This window comes from Staurois parvus, unplaced genomic scaffold, assembly GCF_062004578.1.
Source record: "Staurois parvus isolate SC_StPar_1 unplaced genomic scaffold, SC_StPar_1.0 ptg001252l, whole genome shotgun sequence".
In the NCBI taxonomy this organism is placed as follows: domain Eukaryota; kingdom Metazoa; phylum Chordata; class Amphibia; order Anura; family Ranidae; genus Staurois; species Staurois parvus.
The window spans coordinates 908,505-934,932 of record NW_028319048.1 but is presented as its reverse complement, the minus strand read 5'-3'; the positions used below and the strand labels follow the sequence as shown (position 1 = coordinate 934,932).

Sequence of the window (26,428 nt, the reverse complement as noted above, 5' to 3'; positions counted from 1 at the left end):
CTTCAAAGAGGCCATCCTTCCACCCCCAAAAAATCATGCAGCCACAAAGTGAGACAGGAGTTGGTCCAAGGGTAGGAAAATCCTGGACTGGATCATGTATAACAGGTCAAAGCACTCTAGTTTGTGAGAAGGTTCCATCAATGACTTTCATAGGCTGAGGATTAAACCAAAGCTTTGCAGAATCTGCATCATCCACTGGATGTTAGCTGACAGGGATAGGGAGGACTGATCCTTTACTGGGAGATCATCCAGGAATCCCACAACATGAATCCCCAGAACACAGAGCAGAGCTCAGACTGGGGCAAGCGCCTTTGTGAAAACCCGAAGGTATCAAGGACAGGCCAAAGTGATGAGAGACAAAGGGGTGATGCTGATCGTCCATTGCAGAACTCCGATAGCATTGATGGGGAGGATAGATGGAAATGTACAAGTAGGCTTCCCAAATGTCTACTGAAGCAAAAAAATCAGAAGCAAAGAGGCAATTACTGGCCTGGCAGAACCCATGCAGAACCTCTGAACGCATTGAGAGTCTTTAGATCCAGAATGAGAAAAATTCCTCCATTTGGTTTCCAACCAGGGGCGGACTGACCATTTGAAAACTGAGACACTGCCCCAGGGCCCGGGGTCAGTAGGGGGCCCCATGAGATGCCCCTGGTACCTTTTTCATAGTCTTTTTTGAGTTTGGGCAAGGACACAGGGGCCCCATGATCCCCTATTGCCCGGGGGCCCCATGAGTTGTCAGTCCGCCCCTGTTTCCAACTGTAAAGTGATGTGTGCAGAGGAGCTGCTGGACAACAGCAAGAAGATCCAACCGCCCTTGCTGCACAAGAGTCGCAGTGACTACGGTTCTGCAATGAATATAATCGGAATCAACAGAGTAAGAAAAGCTTCATAGGAAAAGGAAACTTCACTAAGCTAACACTAGCAAACAACTGAGGCTCTCAGGGAGTGGGAGGTCTTATATAGGGGGATGTCCCTGTAGGCTTTTCTTTTTTACCGGCGTCCAATCACCTGAAGGCAGATGCATAATACCCAGTGCAACAACTAAAGATCCCGTGTCCTGTACCATACGACTAACACCTTCCCATGCTAAGCATTGTTATACAAATGTTTTGTGAACTAGAAGTAGATATTGACAGTCACATGTACAGTATAGGAGACATCACATATTTCCAAAAACAGTCTTTATAAAAATAAATCTTACCTTTCTGGTATATAGGTCCAATAGTTATATTTTTCACATTATCATTGCCAACCGAAGAAGATCTCATAGCCGGACAACTCTAAAACCCCAAAAAAGAGTCATCAAATTCTAACCCAGAAACAATAATAGAGATGTCACAAACATGTATTGTCAAATTCTGAGGGTTCCTACATCCCAGGAATGAGAACAATTCTTAATGTATTATTAGATCTTCCCAAAGAGCCCCGGGTGTTATATAAATGACAACATGTTTATACTGCAAATAAAACTCCTCATCTTATTGGAAATATCAGTTAGTTATGTATATTGTTCAAGAATATTTTTAAAGGGAACAAATGAATGCAATAAATATCATTATTATCAATTCATGTTTACAAATAGGAAATACTTTCAATTGTAATAAATACATAACATGCCGACTTATTATGAAGACATGAACTATTATATGATAACAAAATGATCAAACTGTCATGTAATAAACATTCCAAGAAATTTCAAATTAATAGTAAATGTATGTGCCATTGTCTTATATATATATATATTATTTTTTATAAATATTAATTTTAATTGAATTTTCAGTTGAGATTTCCCTTTCCTAACATTGTTTTTCATTAGTTTATCAAAGAAACTGATAATATTTGCCACATAAAGACAAACCAACAGAAGAACTTAATCCAACTGACCAACCACAGTCACACATTATTATTATTATTATTATTAGTAGTAGTAGTGATAGTAGTAGTAGTAGTAGTAGTGTTGGTAGTAGTAGTAGTGGTAGTGTTGGTAGTAGTAGTAGTAGTAGTGGTAGTGTTGGTAGTAGTAGTAGTAGTAGTGGTAGTAGTAGTAGTAGTGGTAGTAGTAGTAGTAGAGATAGTAGTAGTAGTAGTGGTAGTAGTAGTAGTAGTAGTAGTAGTAGTGTTGGCAGTAGTAGCAGTAGTAGTGGTAGTAGTAGTGTTGGTAGTAGTAGCAGTAGTAGTGGTAGTAGTAGTAGTGGTAATAGTAATGGTAGTAGTGGTAGTATTAGTAGTAGTGTTGGTAGTAATAGTAGTAGTAATGGTTTTAGTAGTATTAGTAGTAGTAGTAGTGTTGGTAGTAGTAGTAGTGGTAGTAGTGGTAGTAGTGGTAGAAGCAGTAGTGTTGGTAGTAGTAGTAGTAGTGGTAATAGTAATGGTAGCATTAGTAGTAGTGTTGGTAGTAATAGTAGTAGTAATGGTTTTAGTAGTATTAGTAGTAGTAGTGTTGGTAGTAGTAGTGGTGGTGGTGGTAGTAGTAGTAGTGGTAATAGCAGTGGTAGAAGTAGTAGTAGTAGTAGTGTTGGTAGTAGTAGTAGTGCTAGTAGTAGTAGTAGTGGTAGTAGTAGTAGTTGTAGTGGTAGTAGTAGTAGTTGTAGTGGTAGTAGTAGTAGTTGTAGTGGTAGTAGTAGTAGTCGTGGTAGTAGTAGTGGTAGTAGTGGTAGTAGTAGTAGTGGTAGTAGTAGTAGTAGTAGTGGTAGTAGTATTTTAATATTAATATTATTTCATAAAGCCGTCACACATTCTGTAATGCTGGACAAGGAGCTCTAAGCCAATCCCCTGCACCGGAGGAGCTTGCACTCTAATATTCCTACCTCATTAGACATACAACACTCACAGTTTAAAATGGAACATAAAGTGTTGTAAAGGCAAAAAGTTTTTGCATTATAGGCATGAAGGTAAAAAACCTTAAGTCTTCCCCTCCCCCCTATTGTGATCCAGCACTGTGCATGAGAGCATCAGATCTCCTAGGTCTCTCCCTCTTCATTGGCTGAGACACAGCACCGGGAGACATTGGCTCCCACTTCTTTCAATCTTAGCCAGTGAGGAGAGAGTGGGAGGCGGGGCGGAGACACACTCTCTGTGTCTTATAGGCATTTAGAGGTGGAGCGGGAGCGAGCATGCTTGAATGCCTCCAGGGCAGGCAGGGGCCAGAAGCACTGGTGGGGGACCCGAGAAGAGGGGAATCAGGGCTGCTCTGTGCACAACCATTGCACAGGGCAGGTAAGTATGATTTGTTTGTTATTTATTTATTTTGTTAATATGTGAACCATTACAATCTAAATTTAAAAAATAAACCATTGAGGACGGGCAGGATCTTTCATGCAGAATATAGATACAATGTCTCTGCATTACACTTCCCTTGCCTGCCTGTCCTCTCTATACACGGAGCTGTGCACACATGTGTGGGAGTCACATCATCTTGGGCCAGCCAATTAAATCATCTCTGGATTGATACCCAAAGACCACCAGGCTGATGATGTCAGTGCCCAGTGGGGAGCTCTGGGGGAACACAACACTGGAGAACAGGTAAGTAGAGTTCCGCTTTAAGTGGAGCCCAGTTAGCCTATCAGTATAGTAAAATCTTTAACCCGACAAAATAACATGTAAGTCCTTTCCAGTCTGATTTGTGATTCCCACCCTTCTACCACACTACACCTACAGAGGGCGCCGCTCCTACTTTCTTCTTCAGATTTCAGGCTCCTGCTCCCATCTCTATCTCTAGCCTGCTCATTAGATAATCAACCATCATCATCTCTATGATAACTCATTGTCCAATTAGCAGGCAGGTGACAAAGAAAGTTACTGAAACAGGAAACAGTGGAGTTATATTTCTGGCTGTGCAGTGTGGCAGGGGTTCCTAAACCACAAGATTAGCCAAACAGATTAACAAAATTCCTTTCCAAGAGAAACATTTCACATGTATCAGTTCTGACTTGGAATTCATCTGTTTTCCTGAATTCCCAACCTTAGAACACAGAAATGTACATTACCAATCAATACTCACAGCTGCACAGTAGGAGTTGGAGGTGTCACACAAGCCGACCTGACAGTGTAAGTAAATCTGACTGAATCCTGCCAGGAATTTAAACACTTGAAGTGAAAAGCGACCTTTAAGGGACACTCCATTTTCCGCCATGGAGAGTGTTGGGTCATTCTTGTTGGGACATCTAAAAGTGATATCATCAGACAAGGATCAGAATATTTTCAGCAATATCAAGCTATAAAGGTGAGTTATTTCCATTCATTAATATTCTCTTTCCTGTAGCAGTTTTCCTGATCTGAAAGGTCATTTTGGGTTTTTTTCCACCATTGATTAGATTCTGACACCAATGCCTGACAGGTAAATTCTAGAATCAGTTTGGTGAGCAAACAGGAGGCCCATTCATTATGTAAAAAAGACAAAATCATTTCCAACCTGTCCTTTCCCTTTTTTATTACCTTGAGTTTTAGACACAAATACAAAAAAACAACTTGAAAAAAGTAACAAGACTTTAACAAAATCATGCAGCCAGTGTTAACCACCTGCCCTCCGAAAGATTTATGACCCGGCCATTTTTTATATACAGCACTGCGTTACTTTACAAGACAATTGCGCGGTCATGCAAAGCTATACCCAAATAAAATTGAAGTCATTTTGCCCACAAATAGAGCTTTCTTTTGGTATTCTTTGATCACCACTGCGCTTTTTTTTTTTGTTGTTTTTGCGTTATAATAAAAAAAAAACACAGTTTAAAAAAATATATATTTTTTAAATTTCTGCTATAAAACATATCTAATAAAAACATTGTTCTTAATAAATTTAGGCCAGAATATATTCTGCTGCATAATTGTGGTAAAAAAATGCCAATAAGCGTATATTGATTGGTTTGCACAAAAGTTATAATGTCTACAAACTATGGGATATATACTGGAATTTAAATTTTTTCTTTTTTCTTTATAATAGCAAGTGATCAGTGACTTATAGAAGGACTGCGATATTGCATCAGACAATCGGACACTAACTGACACCTTGTGGGAACCAGTGACACGGATACAGTGATCAGTGCTGAAAAGATAGACTGACACTGTAGTAGTGACACCGGTGAGGAAGGTGCTAAACTTCTAAGGCGATCAAAGAGTTAACTGTGTGCCTAGCTAGTGTTTCAGTGTAAACTGTGTGCTGCTTTTACTAAGGGAAGTGATTGATCTTATTCCCTGCTTTGCATGGACACAAGATCCATCACTTCCCCTCTGTCAGAACCAGGGGCGGATTGACAACTCATGGGGTCCCCGGACAATAGGGGATCATGGGGCCCCTGTGCCCTCGCCCACACCCAAAAAAGCCTATAAAAAGGTACCAGGGGCATCTCATGGGGCCCTCTACAGACCCCGGGCCCTCGGGGCCCCGAGTGCTCAAATGGTCAGTCCGTCCCTGGTCAGAACAGAGTTCTGACTTGTTTACATTGGCAGAGCTCTGATCTATTTCTCCGCCCAATAGTTGGCTGGTGCCAGTGGACATTCGCTGCACAGAACTCACAGATCAGTTTCTTCTGTGAGTACTCACAGCCAAAGTGGTACACCGGCGGCGCTCGTGTGTGCCCCCTATGTAGAAGTGCGGAATCATGTACAGGGGCGGACTGACAACTCATGGGGCCCCCGGACAATAGGGGATCATGGGGCCCCTGTGCCCTTGCCCAAACTCAAAAAAGCCTATAAAAAAGGTACCAGGGGCATCCCATGGGTCCCCTACTGACCCCGGGCCCTCAGGCAGTGCCCGAGTTTCCAAATGGTCAGTCCACCCCTGATCATGTATATGTATGTGGTTTTGCACAGGAGGGCTGCTCTGTAGCAGTTTATCTGCTATAGGGCGATCCTTAAGTGGTTAAGGTGCCTCAATGCTCTTTTCTTGTACAACTGCATTGCAGATGCTATTACGAGCCTATGTGTGTTACCATCACTTGCTCCAATTGTGGATCCTTTGTATTTTGTATGCATGTATTTCAACCTCCCTAGAGTCTGATTATGTCCATATTTCTGTGCTCAAAGCGGTACATTGTTTTCAATGGAAATATATTGTTTTTTTATTGTAGGCCTGTAATTCTTAGGAATAACTCCCTGAAATCTGTCCGAACAAGAGTCTAGTAAACATCCCGGGGAGGATAAAATGTGAAACACAAAATCATAAAATATAATATAATAAATAATCATAAAAAATATAATAATAAATGTAATTCAATAATATAATCAAACCAAAAACACTGAAATGTGAAATATAGCGCCAAGTTCGCACATCGCTGAGCTCAGTCGCAGAATCGTTTTCAGTGTCTGATGAGGAATTTCCCCCACCAATCATTATCACTCAATTCTGCAAGTGGTTCTGATTTACTATCGCTGTTCTCTAGCCGGTCTAAAACCGCTTTTCACCTAAAGGGACACTTTTTGGACGCCATGGACGTTTCTCAGTTTCCAGGCAGAAAGGGCGATAAAAATGCAGGCAGGGCGCCGGACAAAGCACTCGGGACACAATGTATGTGAAATGGTTTGATACAGGAATGTTATACTATGTGATTTTACTGTATTGAGTGAACGTCAAATTTTGACATTTTTTAATTTCCCGCCAGTTCCATCCCCCTACGTCCCGACGCTTGCAGGGAACGGAACCCGGAAGACGGATGCCGGCATCAGCTGGAGGAGATGGCCGGGAACACTGCAGGGGGGACATCGCGGGAGTGCAGGACAAGGTAAGTGATACAGGGATCGCTGGAGAAGCGCTGCAGTGTATTCCCGAGTGTAGCTCAGGGGGGTTACCGCTTCTGGTACTGGAAGTTAACCCCGAGCTACACTCGGGAATACTGCCAGGGAGGTTGAAACCCGTAATAAAAACCAATTGAACATTAAAGTACTTTAGATTTTAAGGATTTTGATTTTCATCTTAGCAAGGGGTTTGCATACTTCCCCACCCTTCACCCATGGGGGGTACAAAGCTGAATGTTTTCTGTTCTGGGTTGGTATCTGTTGTTTGTGAGTTTCTTTCTTTTCAACAGCGTTTCCTCCTCCAAACTCACACACAACATATAGAAGCCCAGTGTTGGGTCATTCTTGTTGGGGCATCTAAAAGTGATATCATCAGACAAGGTTAGAATATTTTCAACCATATCAAGCTATAAAGGTGAGTAATCCCCATTCATTAATATTCTCTTTCCTGTAACAGTTTTCCTGATCTGAAAGGTCATTTTGTTTTTTTTCCACCATTGATTAGATTCTGACACCAATGCTTGACAGGTAAATTCTAAAATCGGTTTGGTGAGCATTCATTATGTAAAAAAAGACAAAATCATTTCAAACCTGTCCTTTCCCTTTTTTATGCTTTGAGTTTTAGACAAAAAGACATAAAAGCAACTTGAAAAATGTAAAGAGACTTTAATAAAATCATGCAGCCAGTGTTAAGGTGCCTCAATGCTCCTTTCTTGTACAAGTGTATTACAGATCCTATTACCAGCCTATGTGTGTTACCATCACTTGCTCCAATTGTGGATCCTTTGTATTTGTGATGTATGTATCTTGAAACTCTTAATGAAAACCTATTGAACATTAAAGTACTTTAGATTTTAAGGATTTTGATTATCATCTTAGTAAGGGATTGGCATGCTTCCCCACCCATCACCCATGGGGGGTGCAAAGATGAATGTCCTCTGTTCTGGGTTTGTATCTGTTGTTTGTGAGTTTCTTTCATATCAACAGCGTTTCCTCCTCCAAACTCACACACAACATATAGAAGCCCAGCACCCCCGGCATTCAGCTCTGTACTCCCCATGGGTGATGGATGGGTAAGCATGCCAGTCCCTTGCTAAGATTCTACAGAGCTTTTTTAAAATAGGTCTCCCCACTACCCACATCAGTTCCTTTTAAATCTTCTGTCTTATCCAGGAAGCTTTATATTCCTCATAATCTTTGATTAGACTTTGCCTTGTAGTGCCGCGAGTCAAATCTAAAGAACACATTTTGCAAACTCCAGTCAGACTGAAACTACTACTTTCATAAGTAAAGTTTGGTAACATTTCCCACCCGTACCTACACTCCACTGTTCCTTCACTGTCATTCTTCAACACTTCATCTACCCAATAGGAAAACCAACTGTTCCTCTGTATACATTGTCACCCCAAATATTGCTATCACATAAATCAAGTGAAGGGCAGGGAGAAGCATCCAACCATGTCCCCAATAAAATGACGGGGCTCCTGTGATCCTCATCACTCGGCTATATCTGAGGAATATGGGTTTTCCTGGGGTTTGTCCAACCTTGCAATGGAATATTCATATTTTCCTACTTACAGATCTGATTGGGTGTTCTGTATTTATTTGGCAATGCTGGAAAAAGGATAAAATGACAAAGCTTACTATAGCTTGATACCAATAATATACAACACATGTAAGGAACTTACTGGTTTATCAGGATATCATATCGGGGGCCGTAGGAGCTGTCAGCTGTTGGAGAGGCGTAGCAGTTTTTCATGACGAGCACAAATGGCGATGAAGCCGTAGCTCCAGTTACAATGACACCAACATATAGAATGGAGGAGGAGTCCAGCCACACCTCGGAGTCAGTATATGGGGTGGTGTAGCTGGAATCCTGGAATAGACCCATCGTAATTGTGAAATTTGCTGTTCCAGCGATGTTGATAGTGGCCCCACTGTAACAGAATATAGTCATTATTAAAATAACAAGAAGCAAAAAATACAAAAACATGATGTGTTCATTTTTGGTCTCATATAGAAAAAGTGTCTTTGTTTTAGGATTTCTAAAGTAATTTTTGTGTATAACAGCAACATTAGACAAACATTTATTCCACTATGTAATAAATAAATAACTAAATAAATAAAATAAATCACATCCCACTTTCAGATTTGTAGCCAGACTGCCGTTATTCTATAAGGAGAATGCTCATAATGAAGATATTGAGGCTGATTTACTAAAGGAGTTGAGATATCTCACACAACAAATTGTGTGAATATTCACTTCTATTATTTAATTATGTGAAAATCAAAATCCCTTTTTAGTTTTTTCACATAATTGGATAAATTTTCATAAAATATTAATATATGCACAGTACTAGCGAACGTAAATGTTTACACAGGGGGGGCTGTTTGTGCTGCAATTATTTGTGTATCTTTGTATACAATATCATATCTAGCTGGTAAGGGTCTTGGGTCATGACCAGAGCAGCCTACCACCCAGGTTACGTAAAAGACCATATACACTATATTGCCAAAAGTATTGGGCCAGCCCTCCCAATCATGTGATTCAGGTGTTCCCATCCCCTCCATATCATGTGATTCAGGTGTTCCAATCCCCTCCCAATCATGTGATTCAGGTGTTCCAATCCCCTCCATGGACACAGGTGTATACAATCAAGCCCCTAGACATGCAGACAGCTTCTACAAACATTGGTGAAAGAATGGGTCGCTCTCAGGAGCTCAGTGACTCCAAGCGTGGTCCCGTGATAGGTGGCCACCTGTGCAATAAGTCCATCCGTGACATTTCCTGGCTACTAAATATTCCACGCTCAACTGTTAGTGGGATTATAACAAAGTGGAAGCAACTGGGAACAACATCCACTCAGTCACCAAGTGGTAGGCCACGTCACATGACGGGGCGGGGTCAGCGCATGCTGAAGCGCACAGTGCGCAGAAGTCGCCAACTGTCTGCAGAGTCAATAGCTAAAGACCTCAAAAACTTAATTTGGTCTTCAGATGAGCCCAACAACAGAGAGCTTCATGGAATGGGTTTCCATGGCCGAGCAGCTGCATCCAAGCCTTACATCACTAAGTGCAATGCAAAGCGTTGGATGCCGTGGTGTAAAGCACACCGCCACTGGACTCTAGAGCAGTGGAGACATGTTCTCTGGACTGACAAATCAAATTTCTCTGGCAATCCGATGGACATGTCTGGATTTGGCGGTTGCCTGGAGAACAGTACTTGCCTGACTGCATTGTGACAAGTGTAGTTTAGTCGAGGGGGATTATGGTGTGGGGTTGATTTTCAGGGGTTGGGCTTGGCCCCCTAGTTCCAGTGAAGGGAACTCTTAAGGCATCAGCATACCAACACATCTTAGACAATTTCACACTCCCAACTTTGTGGGAAAAGTTTGGGGATGGCCCCTTCCTGTTCCAACATGACTGCGTACCAGTGCATAAAACAAGGTCCATAAAGACATGGAGGAGCCAGTTTGGGGTGGAGGAACTTGACTGTCCTGCACAGAGTCCTGATATCAACCCCATAGAACACCTTTGGGATGGATTAGAGCGGAGACTGTGAGCCAGGCCTCCTCCCCCGACATCAGTGCCTGACCTGACAAATGTGCTTCTGGAAGAATGGTCCAACCTTCCCATAGACACCCTCCTATACCTTGTGGACCGCCTTCCCAGAAGAGTTGAAGCTGTTATAGGTGCAAAGGGCAGGGCTTAAAGTTGAACAAATAATTTATCATTTATACATAGAGGATTAAAGGCAAACCATTTAAAAGCATATTTGATGTATAAAATAGAACCTGATGTATAAATCATCAAAGAAATACATTTCTACAGGACTGGACACCAATTAGTTCAGCAGGGTACTTGGTCCATGCCAGGACATACACTGTGCTTGTCATAGATAAGCATGGAGAAAATGGAAGTCCGTCACCGACACACTTTGGAATAAAATAGTTACAGACTTTCATTTTTATCTATCGAGTCAATAAAAGAATCCAAAATATAAAAAGATTAACGTGTTTTTGCCCCTTCCGGGCCTTAGTTGTAATAATTATAATGACTAAGGCCCGGAAGGAGCAGAAACACGTTAATCTTTTTATATTATGGATTTTTTATTGACTTGATGGATATCAAATAAAGTCTGTAACTCTTTTACTCCAAACTGTGTTGGTGCCGGACTTCCATTTTCTCCATTCAGCACTACACCTGTATCTAGGAAAGGTACCAAGGAAAGCGACTCACACTACGTAGCTGCTGATAGCGGTTAGAAGGTTGATCTCCATGTCTGATGGATAAGAGCAATGGAAGTCAATGGGGTACTCATCTCTTACAATCACTCCGTCAGATTTTGGTGTTAGGTATACAGTGTTTGTATATGTGATATCAGTTCCATCGTTCTGAAAAATAACATTTACAGTAAAAGTTAAAGAATTAAACAACAATTCCAGGCAAAAATATATATGACTTATTGTATGTTATTGTCATGTAGTCATGTTTCCGGCTCATTTCCTCTGCAGTCTGACGCACGCTGTGAGCTGCCATTTTAATCAAAGCAAGGCAACAAAATGAGTCAAAACACCAATAAAGTGACCAATGATTGGTTTACTGATCGCTCTCTGTCTGTCCCTGTTGTATCCTCCACCATAGAGATCATCCAACACCTGGACTGAGTCATCTTTTACTGCTCATTCGGGTCTCCTGTTCTTCAAGGGGGAATCCAGGGCTCAGTTACATTGTTACAGCTGCTGACCCCGATCTGTTCTACACATTTGTGATTTACAAATCATTTTATTGATTCTGATTGGAAAGCCGACAAGTCTGCTAGAAGATACTCAGCATCAAACCTTCTCACCGCATATTCAGATCCATCATTTGAGGATTTTTACTTGACATTAGTATTCACCAGTATGTAGCCTTTGATTGGACAGAGAATGGGAAGAAGGGATGATGGGTAGGTGAATATCCCGGGTTTACTTGCTTTATCTATATCCCCCCTTAGTGGTTTTCTGCTGTCAGATCACTACAGGAAGTCTGCTGTATATTTGAAATATATCAGGTACATCCTTTACTTTTATTAAATTCTGTTCATATTGTCACTTGAAATACAGATAAGATAATGTATGATTCCATATCCAATACATTAAAATGATTTAATTACATCATTCATAATCATGAGGCTAACATAAAAGTAACATAAAAGTAGCATACCCATTCATGTACTTAGTGTGAATAGTAACAGGTCCATTCCATGTCCTCATGTCACCTTCTCAAGTCCATTGGTAAAGAAGTCCAGTGAAAAAAAAATATGAACTGACTTCTGTATGAATGATCTGTATATTGAACACAACTTATTGAATGCACTTAGAGAAGGTGATATAATGATATGGTGATGACCAAAACTGGACATTTGTTTATAAAGATCAAAGGCCCATTCACTGGTAATGGGGAGCGGGAAGCCTTGGATTAAATAAATGGGGACAATGGTAATGCAAAGATTTCATGAATACAACATCAGATAACATGGCAGTAGATTCTACATACCCCAATGAATCCCCCACATCTACCATCTGATGGCCGTGTGATGAAAGTGATGTAACTTTTATTACTTCTTTCAATGATTCCTCGACAGTAATTGTCTCTTAGATGAAAGGCTGAGGTGTTGTATCCCCACTGCTCCAGGAGACATTTGCTGAACCTCACTTCTATGTTCTCCAGGCCACAGGTGACATTTGGTTTACGATCATCTACAAATGTAGAATGAAAACCCATATTGATATACAGGATATTGTAAATATAATATACTGGAAGGTCTTTGTCATCCACCTGACTCATCTGCCTCACTCACAATGGATTGCTTAAAGCATAAGTTCACCTTTAGGAACATGTTACAACCGTTTTGATGGTGGAACAAGTTCCCACTCCTGCGGCCTCTCCCTGATCCACACCCTCCCTGCGACAGCAAGCCAAGATCTTGTCCCCACACTCGCTGTCACCATTTGAAAAAAAAATAACACAGCCATGTGGAGCTCCACCCACCAAGCCGCTTCATTCATTCATAGAGTTCTGTGAGTGGAAGAACTACAACTACTGTCAACTGTTATGCCTGACGGCTTGTAATTCTCAATGAACTACTCTGGAGCTGGTGAGCACTCTAGGTAGTTCATTGATCCTTCCTGTCACTCAGTTACTGCCCGCCAGTATGATGTATGGGCAGACAGTATAGTGGGAGAGTCTGCAGGATCCAGGCATTGCACCCACAATTTGTTGATCACGGTTGCAATGCCTTACAGGCTGAAATGTGAAGAAAAAATACATGTACATGTTTTTTACCTGCAAATGTGTTGACTACATTTAGTAACTGAATGAATGGAGTGTTGGGTTTGTATTTCTTTAAAAAGACCCTTTGACTGTACACTGAAGTGAAGGGCAGAAACGTATTAACTCCCCTATTCTAGCAGGAAAGTAACATGTGGAACACCTTTTTGCAAATCCATCCTCCTAGGATACCAGTACTGCAAATGGTCTCCAATAACACAAAAACTGTTTTGTTTTTTGTTTTTCAAGGAGATGGCTACTTTATATGAAGATTTCCTCTAGAAGAACCTTCTCAGAGCTGAAAGACATGCAGGCAGGGCTATTCAGCCATGGCCATAGTATCCGGTATCTTTGGGTAGAGGGGACATGCACATTCCCAATTTTTAATTCTTAACTCTATCAATCTGAAAAGTGGAAACATCAAGTTTTTAAATTAAACTGAACCTGGTAACAATGCTGCTAGAGTGCAGGCAGAGGACATGGAAGAACATGTGTTATACCTCAAACTGGACTCAACACCCTGGATTTATGGAGGATCTGCCTAAGCCACCACTAAGCTCCGACCCCTCCTAATACTATGCCCCACCCCTTATTATTCAAGTTTAAAAGGACACAGACTTTATTGGCTAGTAAGAATTTGGCATTTAGAAGAAGAATGGCTGGGGGAGTGGCTTAGAACAAAGAAGGGACATGAATCAGTGCAGATTTGGACAGAAAGCGATGTTCTCAGTACAGCCTGAACCTGGAATCTAATGGGCTCACCAAAGACACAGAAACTGATAGAAGAAAGGAGATGGAACTTTAACAATATTAGACCATTATAAGTCAGAACATGTTTATTTTAAAACAGCATTTTTAGAATTATTTGTCAAAATCAGGAAGTGTGTCTAATCATCCTACCAAAGACACCAGACTAGTACAGGCTACTATGTAGTTTTCTTCCATAATCTGTTACATTTTATTGCACTTATCAAATAGCAGTATCTTTAAAGGATATGTTCACCTTTGGGAACGTATTTCATGTTCCACCAGCTATTGTTCCCATAACCACAGCCGCTGCCCTCCGCCCCCCTCCCTTCAACAGATAATACGGGGAGAAGTTCCCCCATACTATGTCTCAGATTTGAGAACAGAGTGGGGATGTGGGGCTCTGCCCACACGTCATTCATCCACAGACTTCCATGAATGAATGAACTACAAGTCCCGACAGCTTTAGTGGCTGTGTGCTTGTAGTGCTCACTGAACGACCACGGTGCTGTGGAGCTCTATGGTAGTTCATTGATTTGTCCTGTCAGTATATCTTCTTGTTCGTACATCCCATACACCGTGTACACACCGCGCACCCCGTACATCCCTTACACCCCGTAATCCTGTACTCCCCGTACACCCCCTACATCCTGTACATTCTGTACACCCCATACACCCTATACACCCCTTACATCATGTAAACCCGTACACCCCATACATCATGTAAACCCATACACCCCATATACCTCATACACCCCATACATCCCATACATCCCCTGTACCCCATACACCCCATACATCCCATACACCCCATACACCCTATACATCCCATACACCCCTTACATCATGTAAACCCGTACACCCCATACACCCCACACATCCCATACATCTCATACATCCCATACACCCCGTACATCCCATATACCCCATACATCCTATACACCCTGTACATCCCATACACCCCGTACATCCCATACACCCCATATACCCCATACACCCCATACATCCCATACATCTCATACATCCCATACACCCCATACACCCCATACATCTCATACATCCCATACACCCCGTACATCCCATATACCCCATACACCCCATACATCCCATACACCCCGTACATCCCATACACCCCATATAACCCATACACCCCATACATCCCATACACCCCGTACATCCCTCACACCCCGTAATCCTGTACTCCCCGTACACCCCATACACCCTATACACCCCATACATCTCATACATCCCATACACCCCGTACATCCCTTGCACCCCGTAATCCTGTGCTCCCCGTACACCCCCTACATCCTGTACATTCTGTACACCCCATACACCCTATACACCCCTTACATCATGTAAACCCGTACACCCCATACACCCCATACACCCCATACATCTCATACATCCCATACACCCCGTACATCCAGTATACCCCATACACCCCATACACCCCGTGCATCCCATACACCCCATACATCCCATACATCCCATACACCCCGTACATCCCATACACCTCATATACCCCATACATCCCGTACACCCTGTACATCCCATACACCTCATATACCCCATACATCCCGTACACCCTGTACATCCCATACATCCCATACATCTCTTACATCCCATATACCCCATGCACCCCATACACCCCATACATCCCATACACCCCGTACATCCCATACATCTCTTACATCCCATACATCCCGTACATCCCGTATACCCCATACACCCCATACACCCCGTACATCCCATATACCCCGTACATCCCGTACATCCCACACATCCCATACACCCCGTACATCCCATACACCCCGTACATCCCATACACCCCGGAAATCCCATACATCCCATATATCTTGTACATCCCATACACCCCGTACATCCTGTATACCCCATACACCCCGTACACCCCATACATCCCATACACCCCGTACATCCCATACATCCCATACATCTCTTACATCCCATACATCCCGTATACCCCATACACCCCATACACCCCGTACATCCCATACACCCCGTACATACCTTACATCGCACACATCCCATACAGCTCGTACATCCCATACACCCCGTACATCCCATACACCCCGTACATCCTGTACATCCCACACATCCCATACAGCTCGTACATCCCATACACCCCATACATCCTATACATCCTATACACCCCATACAGCCCGTACATCCTGTACAGCCAAGCAGATATTCTGACAGGTCTGCAGGAGACCTGCATTGCATCAGCGATCTACTGATCGCTGGTTCAATGCTTTCCAGGCTCTTGTAGACAAAAATAATAAATGCACATTTTTTTACCTGCAAAAAATGTGCGTTTAATATTTTTGTCTAAAAAGGTGATCCTTTAAAGTTGAATGATAACCTATTTGTAAATAAAATTTATCACGTATCAATATAAGTGATTCAAAAAGAATGTAAACTTAAAGTGTTCAGAAAAAAAAATGTAATCATTGCTATATCAAACAACATGAAGCAATGATTAAAATAGTGAATAAAAAAAGTACACAGTGAAACAATCTTAAGTGAATTCTTCACTTGAAAGAACAATGGTGTCTCCATCCTTTAAATCCACCACCAAGATCATGTGCAACACCACAAGATAGGAACTCCACAAGATAGGAACTCACCAGATATTAAGCTGCAGTTATCCATACAGCCAATCACACATATATACAGATGATGACTTCACTCCTCCAAAGTAACCAAAATGCAATCTTCCTCCACAGTAGGGATTACTCCAAGCATTCTAAGGCACTACGTGTGAAGAGCCACTCATAACCACAAAGAGAAAGCTTGTATAGTGTAGTATTTTACCAAAAAAGGGCAATAAAGCTCACTTTAAATAAAAACTAATCTAAATCACACAATATTCCAATTCATTTGTGACAAAGCTACAATAGTTTTGCTCCAGTAGCAATCAAACAATAAAAATTGCTCAACAAACATTTACAAAAATGTCCGTCGGTTCCAGAAGCAAAAGCAGTGGCATGACGTCGGCACATAGTTCTGTCCCAATGTGTTCCGTGTGAAGAAACATCCTCAGGGGATTTCCACATAGTACCTTAGCATGCTTGGGGTGATCCCTACTGTGGAGGGAGATTGTGTTTTGTCTACTTTGGAAGAGTGAAGTCCTCATCTCTGTATATGTGTGATTGGCTGCATGGATAACTGCAGCTTAATATCTGGTGAGCTCCTTTCTTTCTTTCCTTTAAATAGAAATCCTCATGTTTCAAAAGCTACAGTACCTTCTAGATTTCCTTGTTGTATTCCATCTTTACAGTAACAGCCAGGATCTCCGCCCACAATTCTACATTCCTCATCCGGAGCGCAGTCCACCCCTGAGCAGCTATATTTGGATTCTAGAAATGAAGGAGCACAAAGAATGTTTTATAAACGGAAAGAAAAGACAGCACATAGGAATTATACATACACATACTGTATATATAGATAGATATATTGTTTTACACATGAAGACAACACACTGAATGATGCTTTGTGTCAGTACTTACCTGTACAATAGGCGAAGTTGCAGCCTGGTGTACTCTGTAGCTTATACACATAAAATCCTCCCGGACACATTTTCACAGAAATATTGAAAGGTTCTGTGCAGCATCCATCATACGTGCTGGAACAAGCTACACGATTAACAATGCCGTCACTGCTTGTAGGGTGGGAGCCGTTCATCCAAATGGGGACAACAGTACCACAGCTAAATTGTGGTATGCAGTGCTCAGGGATTTGCTGGTCATATTCTCCTTTAAACCGATACCAGCCAGACAGGCCATTGTCACAATGATACCAATACCACCAGTAATACCAGTAATTACTATAATCATATGTATTAGAAGTGCTGCGCCAGGGGTCATTAAGTTCGGTGTAGTTGGAGCAAGGGTCAATACAGGAATAGGATCCAATGTACTTAACACAGTCTTCATTAGATCGACATGGTGATCCTTGTTGGCATTCATTGACTTCACAGTGTCTTCCATCTCCATAATATCCATAGGAACAAGCACAGGTGTAATATCCATAATTATAATTTGTACATATAGCTACTGGATCACAGTCATTCAGAGATCTGTCCGCACACTCATCAATATCAACACAGCCAAATTCTTCTTTATATTCAAATCCAGAGTAACAATTACAGGTGTAAGATCCGACAGTGTTCACACAGTAACCATAATAAGAACAATTGTTGGTGTAATAGTCCTGACATTCATCTATATCAGTACAAGATGTTCCGTCTCCAGCAAACCCCTCTTTACATGTGCACTCCCCGTATCCTCCAAATTCTGAACAAGTGGCATCTGGGTGGCAGTCAGAATCAGAACAAGTTCCTAAAAAGAGAAAAAAAACTGTTTTCTTGGGTAGGTGGGTTTATACAAAATAGGAACATACAGTGAACTATTGTCTAGATAAATATATTCTATTAGCTCGGGTGCTGTAACAGACTTTTTCAGCCAGACACAATAAAGTTGCCCCCTCTAAACACACTACATTCTACCTCTTGCCACTCCACCTGACCTCCCCTCTGGCCCATCTGTCTTGTGAGGTGCTGAAAACATTAGCTCCCCTGAGACTGTCACAGAGGACTCTGACCACAGATCTACTTTGTTGAATATCTCTGGGCTAACCATTTCATAGCTGCAGATTAAACAATTCCACAATCAACTGCTTTAAAATACCACTGCAATGACAAGTAGGCAGCCTGACGCACACTCTATGGTCAAGAAATTCAAAAGCTTCTGGCAGAAAATCTTATTTCAATTACTTCAAAAGTAACAAGGGTCATGATTTCTTCTAAACCTCCATTAATCATCCTAAACTTAGAAATAGATGACTTTCCCCCATGCTCTCATAATGTGGTCACTCTCTTGGCCACAAGGCTAACTATCATTAGACATTGGAAAGAAAACCTTGCATCAAATCTGTCTGAAGCTGTTCAAATTAGATGACTTTCCCCCATGCTCTCATAATGTGGTCACTCTCTTGGCCACAAGGCTAACTATCATTAGACATTGGAAAGAAAACCTTGCATCAAATCTGTCTGAAGCTGTTCAAATTAATTAAACCTTTGAAAAATTGTTAGCCGTAAGGAAAGATAAAAGTCTTACATTTGTGAACATCCAGAAGCCTTGGGCTACTTGGGTTGGAGCTGAAGGTCCACAATATAACAAATGAGCCAGAGACAAAATCTTTATAGAGAATAAGATTTTGTATGTATTGTACTGCATAGTTCATAATCACTGTCAGGCTATTTAATTTTTTCTATTGAAAATGTTTTGTGCAACAAGTTGAGTTGAATTTTGGATTTGATGGATACTTATCTTTTCTTTTCTTGGTGTCAATAATTTCAAATTGGGATGGTGGATTAAATATCTCTGGGACCCTATGTGGATTCTATTCTGTACCTATGATTGGTACTGTCACAGTACTATTATCTCAGTGGGGTAGCTGGGTGATGTGTAGGCTGCTTCTGTACACTGAGGAACCTTCAAAGGAATACTTAGGCAATCAGTATAATGGTTGAATGAACGATTTGAAGCACCACACTGGAATTATACTGTATAGTTACATAATTAGTCTGGTTGAAAAAAGTCCATCCAATTCAACCAATAGAATGGGATAAAACAAATAAACAAAAAAATATATGTAATGGTATATATACACACAATCCTACATTCACTGTTGATGCAGAGAAAGGCGAAAACCCCCCCAAAAAAGCATGATTCAATTTGCTCCAGCAGGGAAAAATGCCTTTGTCATCCCCCAATAGAAAATCAGACATACCCCGGATCAAATTTACCCATAAATATGTTAAATATGTTAAATGCTAAAATGTTAAAATCAAAAACATGTAATGAACTCAACAGCCAATGTGTTTCTGGGGCCTCAGCCCACCCCCATCATCAGGACTTGAGAGAATGGCTTTTGGAGGACTTGAGCATGAAATAGGATCAGGATAATTGTGTTCCAAATGTATTGATCTCCTTGCTACATTCATCAGCTGCTGAAAGTGCTAAAGGAGACTCAAGATTTTCAGTACACAATTATACTGATACAATTTCCATCTCAAATTCGCCAAAACCCATTTTCCTAAGCCCTGATGAAGGGGAGTGGGCTGAATCCCCACAACTCAATGAGATCATTAAATGCTTTGGAATAAACCCTCCATCTGGATTTTAAACCTTAGAAATAACCATAATAACTTCAAATTGGTTTTGCTGTCTCTCACATTGATGTATGATTTGATATTGTAAGTATAACACTTGGACTATCAAACCTCATGTGTTCTTGCACCTTTGTTCCTTTCAGTTTTATATGTAATAGTTCTTGTTTCTTCACCAATGATTGTTACTTTTACAAAACAAATAAATACTAGTTGAAATAAAAACAAATAGTACTAGGACAGAATGAACTTGGCCACTGACTACTTGTCTGTTTTATGTGAAACCTGTCTCACCTCCAGTGGTAAACTTGTCTCAGACTTAGTGACCTACAGAATTCATCAACCTTTTGGATTTTTCTGCAAGGGTCACACATACAGATACAGACTGTTGCACAGACTTTGCTAACTGACACAATGCCTGATTTGTATTTATATTTATCACTAACTTGCTTAAAAGTGTCTCTTAATAAATTCTCTTTTGGGGAGTACATGAAACATCTAAACCTGAAAAAGTATCACTTGTAGGAAACAAACAAAGGTAAATGCAGACGTTTTGGCTTGTATACCTCTGGGGTGATGACCATGTTGAATGGCATCTATAGACAGATGATCTCTACACATAACAGACAGATAATAGAAGTGGAATGTTTACATATAAGGAAATCACAAAATGGTTGTATGTTGGACTTACCTGATTTGTCCAACCCTACAAAAATGTAAACATAAATAAGAGCATTAGATTTTGTTTCTTGGCATGCATCTCTTGGAAATAGCAAATCATCAGATAAAGTGGTATTTTGTGACATCAATAATTATAAAGTAATAACTTACACTTTACCAACAAAATATTGCTCACATTCCACTCTACATGATGCTGAACTATGTGCTGTTAGCATTGCATTCATTCAGGATTGATTACTTTAAAAATTTATATTCAGAGATTGACATATTAATCCACGAGGATTCCCTTTCATAGGATAGAAAATAATATGTAGGTAAGTTACAGTGGAATTTGAGGACTTTGAACATTACCAACAGTGTAAAAACTATAGCCATAGCAGCCTGAGCAGGTGCTAAGGGGCTTTGGGGTTAGAAGGGGCCTCATTAGCGAGGCTGTTGAGGTAAATTAAAATGTGAAGTTTACAGTCTAGAAGAGCTCACAGAAGAAATCATTAGGATCCTTAGTCACAGATCCTTCTTGTTTTAACTATTTTGTTTAGCCGTCTTAGCAATGTAGACACAGACAGTACATGGGATTGTGGTTGCCATCACAGCACTTTCTTGGTGATCACATGGCTCTGGGTATAAATAAAGTTACAGCTACCTTAGGGTCAAATTTAGGGTCACTTTTGGGGATAATGTTTTGGTCTGTTATAACCTTTTTGGCAGAAGAACAGGTCCAGGATAGTTAAAAGAAGCTTCTGTAACTCTCAGGAGCCATTGCACCCTTAAAAACCAATAAGTAATTGTAGTTCTATTTTTTTAACCCCTTAGCACCGGCACCTCTAGGCCCTTTAGGAGGTCTCAGACACTGAGAGGTGGAGGCAGGAATTTTGGTTATGTGACCCCCGTGATTGGCTGTCACAATGGTCACACGATCATAAAGCTCCCAATCAGAAGTAGTGATTGTGACCTTTCTGTTACCTGCATTGTTTACATTTTGGTACACATAAATGCGACCTCTCGGTGTTAAGAGGCCATATATATGCAAACTGCTGGCATAAGAGATTAATAACAAAATGTCTCTGTTCAATGGCTTTGCACAGATCAGCTTCAATTCTGCTCTTCTTCAGTCCCCCGCTGGAGCTCCTGGCTTCTTCCTGTTCAGTTCCCCCATAGTCAGCCACTTGCTATCGGTGCATTTGTGCAGGCTCTCTTCCGAGCCGTGCTCTGTGTGTCCTTTCATACATAAAGTGAAGCTGAACTCTACTGCCCACTTTCTCCTCACAGGATGTAATTGAAATCAGCCAATAGCTCTCTCTGATGACTCTGTCCATTGAGGAGGGAGCAAGAGGAGAGAGTCGCTGCCCTTTTGTAGTGGCTCAGGTAAGTATGGCCTGGGGGGGGAGCTGCATATAGAAGGTTTTTTTTTACCTAATGCAGTGATTGTACCAACCAGAACCACTTTAATGTCTCTTTTTTATGTGCCTACAATACATTTAGAAAACAAATGTCAACATTTTCACTTATTGCAAATTAATAATTCCACATCTTGCTACTTACTAAATATAACCTCCATAGGTACTGGATAAACACACTTTATAGAGAGTTGTATAATACTTGATTATAGAGAAAAGCAATACAAAATTGGTAGGACACCCTTCATCACCTTGTCAAAATTGTTTCTGAAATTCCTGCAGTTCTGCATAATGAGATAGTGGGTCCAAAAAAATTGGGATGAGTACAAAAATAAAAATAAACAGGAACTCCTATCAACCCTGGGAGTCTTATATACATTAACAAAGTATTCCAATGGGTTTGGGGGAGGGGAGCTTTGGTGGTCTCAGACAACAGCCAGAATCAGTGTAGGTGTAAGACACAGTGTCAACCTTTTATTCAAAAAATGATGCCAAGGATACTTAGATATTACTAGGTGAGTGGGCTAGGCAGGTGTCAGGAGCCTTGGGATGGATAGATAACAACAGCAATAGGCATGGATGCATACATAGTGTGAGGCATCAATTCCACAAATTGTACCAGATGACAATTAGTAAGCCAGTAGACTACAACAGTCCAAACTGACTACCAGAAGCCAAAGGTGCAGAATGACAAGATGCAAGTGCCTTTTAGAGTATAGCACTGCAAAAAACTGTTCCTTTTTATAAAACAATTTAAAAAAAGAAACATTAACATTGGCCCGTGCTGCCCTCATTGTAGTCACCTACTTTAAATGGCTGTTTTTCTATCCTCTATTCTATCCCGCCACAACAGTGTCTCCATACACCCCCTTCTCCCTCCACCACAATGGGGAGAGATGAACTCTGGGAGGGGCTTCCTTTCATACCAGAATGGAAAGAACATTTTGCAGCATCACAGCAAAAATATTGGCTCAATGGAGGTCACATGTCTCCTAGAAGACATCTGGGAATCTGAATCTGAACAAAAAACACACCAAAATATGGATTCATATTTACCTGAATTTAACAATATTCACATTTTAGGAATGACTCTACTAGACAAGCCCTAGGAGGGGAACTGCCAGAGTCAGAATTATTCATATACACTGAGATAATAGAACTTACCAGTAAATCCCAATATTTGAACAGAAAGTGAAAATCTTCCCTGAGCGTTCAGAGTCCAGGATCCTGCAGCCGGACTTTTTACTAAATGGGCATTTATAAAACCATAATCATAGTAGTAATAAGAGTAGTAATAGTAAGAGTAGTAATTCTCGTAGTAGTAATTATAATATGGATTTTTTTCAAATGTAAATGTGTTTCCTGAAATAATAAAAGATATATAAATAGATACAACTTAAATACATTTATACATTGAAAGAAAGTCTAATAAATGCATTTTGTTGTCAAACATTTGTAAGTGTAATATTCAAACAAAATTAATGGTGCGTTTCAACCTGTTCATATGATCAATAAATACTGATGTTCCTGAAGAATCGATTTAGAAACATCTTTTTATTTAATGAGCACGTCTGCTGAACAAAATTTAGTTATATTTTTGGGGCCTCATCCCCTTCACCATTGTTCACTGGATCTGGTTTCAGCCTAACACAATGCAGGTATTTCTTGAAAACCCTGATGAGCATTGAGTGTGAACCCAACACTCTGTATGGAGACATTCTCCACATATTCTCCACATCTCCACTATCTCTCCATTCCTCGCCACACTCCTTCAGTCTCCTCTCGCATTACTAACTTATGGATGTCACACCACTTAATCTCTCCCCCACCTCTAGTTGTCCTCCTCGATGACTTTTCTATCAAGATAAATAATACAACTATCAGTCCCATCCCTTACACCAGAGTACTAGGTGTAATCCTAGACTCTGGCTGTCCTTTTGGCTCAAATCCAGTCGCTGTCAAAAGCTTGTAGACTTCACCTCCACCATCTCTAAAATGTGACCCTTTTTAAACTAATGAAACCACCAGCTACTCAATCACTCCCTTGTTATCTCTCGCCTTGACTATTGGAAATCCCTCCCCATAGGCCTACCTCTCCTTAGGCTATCCCCTCTTCAGTCTATCATGAATGCTTATGCTAGAATCATCTACCTTATCAACCGCTCAGTTCCTGCTACCTCCCTCTGCCAGTCCCTCCACTAGCTTTCTGTTGCCCAGTGAATTAAACTCAAAATACTAACAACAACTTACAAAGCCATCTACAACTATACCCTGAGCTACATTCCACATCTTGTCTCCAAATATCACCCAACCATCCTCTTTACTCCTACTAAGACCTCCTGCTCTCATGCTCCCTTGTTTCCTCCTCCAATGCTCTTCTCCAGGACTTCTCCATAGCCTCTCTCATCCTCTGGAACACTCTACCTTTGTCTGTAAAGCTACTTTATCTCCTACTCTGGCTGCCTTTAGATGATCCCTGAAAACTCTTTGTCACGGTATGGGAGCCTGCCAATTATTAATCCCCTTATTAATGCCTTGTATCACATGCCCTCAGTGTCCTGCTCTGTATTGTTCCAATTGTCCCCTGTGTCACTAGGCCAAATGGCCATATCAAATTACTCTGGGCCCCCTCCCTCCTGGCCAGCTGGCTGGGAGCTCTCTGCACACCTCCCAACCTGCTTTTCATCTATGCAGACAGCATCCCTGCCCTCCCAGGATGTCCCTGTCACCAGCCTGATTCTCCCTGGGGTCTAGTGTTCCCTTCCCCCTCCCGGTTGCCACGGCGACCGGGGAGCGTCCTGCAGCAGTTTAAGAGGTGGATGCTGGGAGCTCCTATTCATTCTGTTGTGTAGTCTGCAAGGAATCTCAAGCTCCGGCGAGACCCTTGTGAATAGACTTTGCAAGCCTACCCCAGCCTCACAGAGACCCCACAGGAGGGAAGAGACAACCAGAGAAAGCTTGCCTACGATTGTGAGAGACCCCACAGAAGGGGGAGAGACTACCACAGCCCATCTGCCAGAGCCAGAGGCCATCCCGCCTCCACAGGTACCTGCGTTCTGCTTCTACCCCTGGGAAACCAGGCACCCTGTTGGATCCGTGAGTACCTGCTTCCCCACTGTGTTACCTGGACTGTTGCGGTGGTGACTCCTCGCACCCCTCTCCTGTGTCGGACTACCCCTGTTACAGAGACACCCCCTTGGCTCTCCTAGTGGACTATAACTGGGTGGGGCCCCCTCGTTATCCTTTAGTGGCAAATCCACCCTCTCTGCCACCCAATGTATTGAAGGACTGCCGTCTGTTTGTCTTAATAAAGCTTTGTGCGTCTGCCATCCACTCTGTGTGTTCTGTCCTGCCTTTCCTCCGTCACACTCTTATCTTCAGGGAAGCCTATCCTGCTTCCACTTAATAACTGAACTTTTAAATCTTCCATCAGCTCATCCCCCACAGCTACTACCTTTTGTTCCATGTGCCCCACCCTTTTGGATTGTAAGCTCTTATGAGCAGGATCCTCTTAACGCTCTTATATTTTATTGTCTTGTAACTGTAATGTCTTCCTTTATATTATAAAGTGCTGCACAAACTATTGGCACGATATAAATCCTGAATAATAATAATAGGCATTATTATGATTAGAGATGAGCGAATCGAACTTGGCGAAGTGGAATTTGTTTCGAATATTAGGAAAAATTTGATTCGCGCCGAATCCGAAAATTAGCAGACTTCGGATGCGCGAATCAAAATTTTTCCAAAAATGGCGGCGACATGTGTGGCGACGGAGCGGGGATCTCTGGGAAGGCGCGCAGACAAGGCGCGCTGACCCATAATGCATTCATTCATGACATGTGATCGCATTAGCCAATCAGCAGCCAGCCAGCACTGTGTAATGGTGGAGCTATAAATTGCGGCCATCTTACAATTCTCCATTTGCCTCCGGTCATTCAAGAGAGACAGACCTCTCTGTATTAGGGACAGAGTTAGGGCCACAGATACTTTAGGGACACAGAATCGTTACTTAGGGACACAGAACTGTTACTCAGGGACACAGAACTGTTACTCAGGGACACAGAACTGTTACTCAGGGACAAAGAACTGTTACTCAGGGACAGACACAGAATTGTTACTGAGGGACACAGAATTGTTACTCAGGGACAGACACAGAATTGTTACTGAGGGACACAGAACTGTTACTCAGGGACACAGAACTGTTACTCAGGGACAGACACAGAATTGTTACTGAGGGACACAGAATTGTTACTGAGGGACACAGAATTGTTACTGAGGGACACAGAATTGTTACTCAGGGACAGACACAGAATTGTTACTGAGGGACACAGAACTGTTACTCAGGGACACAGAACTGTTACTC

The 26,428-nt window shown here is 41.6% G+C and overlaps 1 protein-coding gene across 1 annotated transcript in view; it reads right to left on the bottom strand.

The window, feature by feature from the left end:
- The window catches only part of LOC149437842 (uromodulin-like), a 31,908-nt gene extending 7,497 nt beyond the window's left edge, over window positions 1-24,411 (bottom strand). The window contains exons 1-10 of the mRNA XM_089660544.1: window positions 24,333-24,411; window positions 23,227-23,424; window positions 20,676-20,690; window positions 17,322-18,152; window positions 17,058-17,171; window positions 12,271-12,473; window positions 10,972-11,126; window positions 8,421-8,669; window positions 4,004-4,166; window positions 1,205-1,283 (exon numbers count right to left, since the gene is read on the bottom strand). Of these exons, the coding sequence (XP_089516670.1) occupies window positions 1,205-1,283; window positions 4,004-4,166; window positions 8,421-8,669; window positions 10,972-11,126; window positions 12,271-12,473; window positions 17,058-17,171; window positions 17,322-18,152; window positions 20,676-20,690; window positions 23,227-23,424; window positions 24,333-24,411 (2,086 nt within the window). The remainder of the gene's footprint in view (window positions 1-1,204; window positions 1,284-4,003; window positions 4,167-8,420; window positions 8,670-10,971; window positions 11,127-12,270; window positions 12,474-17,057; window positions 17,172-17,321; window positions 18,153-20,675; window positions 20,691-23,226; window positions 23,425-24,332) is intronic.
- Between the last annotated feature and the right edge of the window lie 2,017 nt (window positions 24,412-26,428).